Source organism: Cyprinodon variegatus, unplaced genomic scaffold (genome assembly GCF_000732505.1).
Source record: "Cyprinodon variegatus isolate N-32 unplaced genomic scaffold, C_variegatus-1.0 Scaffold412, whole genome shotgun sequence".
Lineage (NCBI taxonomy): Eukaryota > Metazoa > Chordata > Actinopteri > Cyprinodontiformes > Cyprinodontidae > Cyprinodon > Cyprinodon variegatus.
This window is the reverse complement of record NW_015150865.1, coordinates 404,321-408,881: the sequence shown is the minus strand read 5'-3', so window position 1 is coordinate 408,881 and position 4,561 is coordinate 404,321. Positions and strand designations below refer to the sequence as shown.

At 35.8% G+C, this 4,561-nt stretch overlaps 1 protein-coding gene across 2 annotated transcripts in view; it reads right to left on the bottom strand.

The window, feature by feature from the left end:
* LOC107093193 (contactin-4-like) overlaps nt 1-4,561 on the bottom strand; it is a 240,968-nt gene that overhangs the window by 117,265 nt on the left and 119,142 nt on the right. For both annotated transcript variants that reach the window (XM_015388077.1, XM_015388076.1), the window contains exon 5: nt 1,513-1,608. In XM_015388077.1, coding sequence (XP_015243563.1) covers nt 1,513-1,608 — 96 coding nt within the window. The remainder of the gene's footprint in view (nt 1-1,512; nt 1,609-4,561) is intronic.

The window sequence follows — 4,561 nt, the reverse complement described above, 5'->3', positions numbered from 1 at the left end:
TATATATATATATATATATATATATATTTTTTTTTTGTTGGTTACAAAAAAAGAAAAACAATTTTTACTGATAAGTTTGAACCTTTTGCAATAAAATTTTTTAGTGACATAATGACATGGAACAGAGGTGGTTTTCACATATCGTCTCTTTTTTTGTAAAATTCATAAGCCAGCTCAGAACCTGATTCTGACACGAAACACTTCACAGCAGGAGAATTCTTTCAGAAGTCATTTTCAGGAATTCTAAACTTGTTTTTGGAAATGAAATGTTAAATCAAATCAAGTAAAGATACACCAAGATATTTGGAGTGCTGTTACTAAGATTACAGAAAAACTGAAAGAACAGAAAAAGCTACCAAAATAATTTCTGTCTTTATATATTCAGCCATCAGAAAGGTAAATTAACAAGGTGTCATAATGACAACGTTTCCTCAGATTCAAGGTTAAAGATAAAAGTAGGGGGTACCCTGCAAACGTGGACCCTTAATGCTAATCCAGGGATTTCGTTAAATCAAGATCTTCTTGGTGTTCTTTTTTTCCCCAACTAAATCCCAAATTCCATTATAATTTATTCGAATTAGGGACATTTTAGGTAGAACATGTTCTTTTGACTTGGTGTTAAGGTCTTTTTCAAATAAATCCTCAACTAATCTAAAAGATTTGTATCCTTTAGTTTTATAACCCTCTATAAGCACATCTTGCTTACTTCAAACATTAAACTCATATTAAGCAATAAATGATATCACACAGACCAAAGGTCTTTGAATATTTCATGGAATTCAAAGTGCTCTAGTTATTCTATGCTGTACTAACCCAAACTGGTATTGATCTTCTCATTTAGCTCTCGGAGAGAAAGCAAATACCATGGATCGCATTATTTGATTCAGGCATTGTCTGCCTATAGCTTGAGTCTAAACAATGATGAATACATACTGCAGGGCTGGAACATGCTTTACTTCTGCTGGCAAAAAGTCAAGAGAAACTGCTCTAATCATGGCAAATTATGCTCACAGTCTCCAGACAGCAGCACTTGTCACGCCTGGTCAAAACAACATAATATAAAAATATTTTTGTTCAAAGAGGCAGCAAGATCTGAAAAGAAACTCAGAAGATATTATTTGAGTAGGAATGGTAATTTTTATGTTTACAAAATGATACGACTGGAAGCTGTGCACTCGAATCTTAAAATGCCAGTTCTCTAAGGTACAGAATGTAAAATCTATTCATTAGCTTTGACAACATTTGGTCCCTTTTCTTTGCAAACCAAATCTATCATCGGCTACCGTCTATGGCAGTAGATTTATGAGTGTTCATATAGGAGAAAGATACATATAATGAAATATACAACTTTTTTTTGGTTTGCATACAGTATAAACAGATTTGCTTAAATAATATGTTTCTCAGATAGAACCAGCCTCTCACTGTGGCCCTTTCACAGCAGACTTACATCTTTTATAAAACAAACTAATTGCCAGCAAGTTGAGTTAAAATGTTCTAGAAAGAGAACTTTACCTCCTGAATGTGGAGGAGGGCCACACAGCAAAACCACTCCTTGACCTTCACGTACTGAGACAGAGCTTCTTTTGTGAGTCTTGAAGTTCTCCAAGTCTGGAAAATTATGATGAAAAAACAAAACAAAACAAAAAATAGTTATCATATGTTACATACATGTGTTTTGTAAATGCTTGAAAACATCACTTTCACATTCATTGAAAGTCAAAATGTCCTACAAAGTTATTCCCTTTTATTGTAGGATGCTGTAAAAAGGAAAGCAAGCAAAAGTTTATCACTTATAACACACTCAGTAGAATTTCTCATCTTACTTTTTAACTGGAATTGCTCAGGAAGTGAAGCTTTAACAACTGTAGCCGTAACAATCAAAAGCAGATTATATCCAAACATAGAGAAGTTTCTTTAGTTCAACTTTTGATCGGAACATAAAGATGGGTTTAATGAAATCTGGGGGCATTCAGTGGAAGCAAATTAAAAATGATTTGGCTCCAAATAGCTGCTGGTATTGTCATAATTCATATTATACTTTTACTTAATATTCCAGACATACTGACTCCACAGGATCAGAAGTGATGTATCTGCAAAGGCACAGGAAGAACTAAAGGCTTTATGGATAATATTATTTTGATTGGACAATTTAAGCACTCCCCAAAGAGAAAATATGTGTGATCAAAAATATTCATTCACCTGCCTCGACTCACCAACTTAAGTGAACTTAAGTGACACCCCAAGGTTTAATAAGACTTGGGTCCACCTAATGCAGTTATGTTAGGGGACACCAATGCCCAAATCCTCTCCATTGTTTGTTCTATAAGGGCAAGCCTCGCTATTCTGGCATTCATAGAACAACACCTGACAGAAAGAGAAATACTTGGTTAGTTATTTATGAACCCACATGTTTTGTTTTATAAAAAGATTAATTTACTTAATAATCAACTATAATTATTGATTGATGTTGCTAGCCACTGGCTTTATAGTTAATGAAATGTTTTTTATTTATTTTAAAGCAATAAAATAAAGCAATTTAACCTGAACTGCAGCTACATGTGGAGAATTTAAGTGTCTCATTTTGTTGTGTCTGCAATTGACATAACAAGCAAACTCAATATGTTTCTACCCATTCTGCTTTTAAGTACAAGGGTTTGTCTCACCACATTTATCAGTTCTAGGGTAGTAATTGCTTAATCCTTCAACTGTCAAATGCAATTACAGGGGAAGAGTTTCTGATGAGGTGATGTAATTAAAAAAAAAGGCTGGGTGGAACCTCATTTTGCCACATTTTGTGTTTCCACTTCATTTAAATCTGAGGAGTTCTGCACCATTTGCAGGATTTTATTTGCCTCAGATGGCCGGTGTTTTAACAATATAAGCACAAACTGAAAAAGCTCATTAAAACGGACGGACAGACTGGCATTTACTGCTTGCCTACAGGCCCTTCAAATGCTCCCCATGGCCCCATGATGCTGGAACATCCCCCCTATAGTTTTTACCCTATGTGTGCAGTATGTATTACCTCTGCTCTGTAATTATTCTGATGGATATCTGGCCTGCAAATAAAAGAGAAAACACAATTCCAACCTGTCAGGTAACAAAGAGTGAAGAGAAACATTTGGGCGGAGGAAAAGTCAAATGTGGTAAGAACTGAAGCTGCGGCCTGTTCCCTGCCTCTGTGACTGTATGAATAATAAATCTGAACCCAGCGTGAGTTAAATACATTGAGAAAAAACACAACATGGAAATCAATAGTGACACACACCCACTTATATGAGCCAAACAGCAATCTGCCGCCTCTCTGCTAAGCAGAGACGGCTGCTGTGGCAAGTCACACATGAGAGATTTTAATAGCTCCGCTGGTAATCAGGTTACCTTTCATTCATCACGCCCACCAGCACTGAACATTACAAAGCTATTCCTGCTAAGGTTCTGATACCCAAAGTGCTGTTAAACTGAGCTAATTTTCTTTTGACAATTGATGGCAGCAGCAGGTCAGAAACACTTTGAGCAGACGTGCATCGAGCTCAGTAAATGTAACCACTGGGGTCCTCCTGTCAACACTGAAAGATACAAATCTCCAACATGGTTTGTTCAATCTGAACAATTCTCAACATTTTAAAAAGAGTTTTCTAGTACCTTCCAGAAACATAAATAACTTGTACTTTGAACTTGTTTTCACACATTTTGTCTGATTATTTTTTTTCTGTATTTTATTGGAAGTGATTGAAACCAATTCTCCTGGTTTTCATTAACAAATAATCAGAAAATATCATGCTTGGGTTTAAATTATATCCTCAAGCTAAATTAAATCAAGTGAAACCATTTGTCTTTAGAAGAGACCTACTCGCTAAATATAGTCCAGCTCCTTGTGATCAAATCCCATCTGTTCTGCCAAGGCTTGTTAAAACACAGCATCATGAATATCATGAAGATATCTCAAAGACTATGGTTAAATCTATGATATAAAATAAAAAAGAGTTTGCTACTGCTGCTTAAATGCAAAGACGTGCATGCTGAGCTGAACTTCCTGGCAAGATGATTGGAGCTTTAATCAGCAACGCAGCCAAAAAGAGCCCATTACTGAGCCGTAGAGCTCTACAATTCAGGTATAAGATCTTTGACCAGGACAAATATCAATTATGTATTCAGCAAAAATTTTGGAAGAGTGATAACAACAATGTTGTTTTTAAATATCTACATCCAGGAGGACTCTTAATATATCACACATCAAACACCGGGAAGGTTTTTGATAGGACTATACAAAAATGTGTCTGAAAACTAGCAGTAAAGTCATTATTACCATTAAAAACACGGTGTTTGTGCCCTCATGCTGTGGGCCTTTATCAGAACAGAACTAGACAGTGGTGACACACCCATCAGGGCTCTGGGTGTTTTAAGTTACTAATAATGGATAGAGTAACCAGAAATTTTACTCAAAAACACTTCCCCTATTTTAACAGAAAAAAACTACAGATTCTGTTAGCTCTACGCCTGCCGACGACACAGACGTCCATCCCCGTGAACACTGGAATGTAACTCAATGGGAAAGTAAATG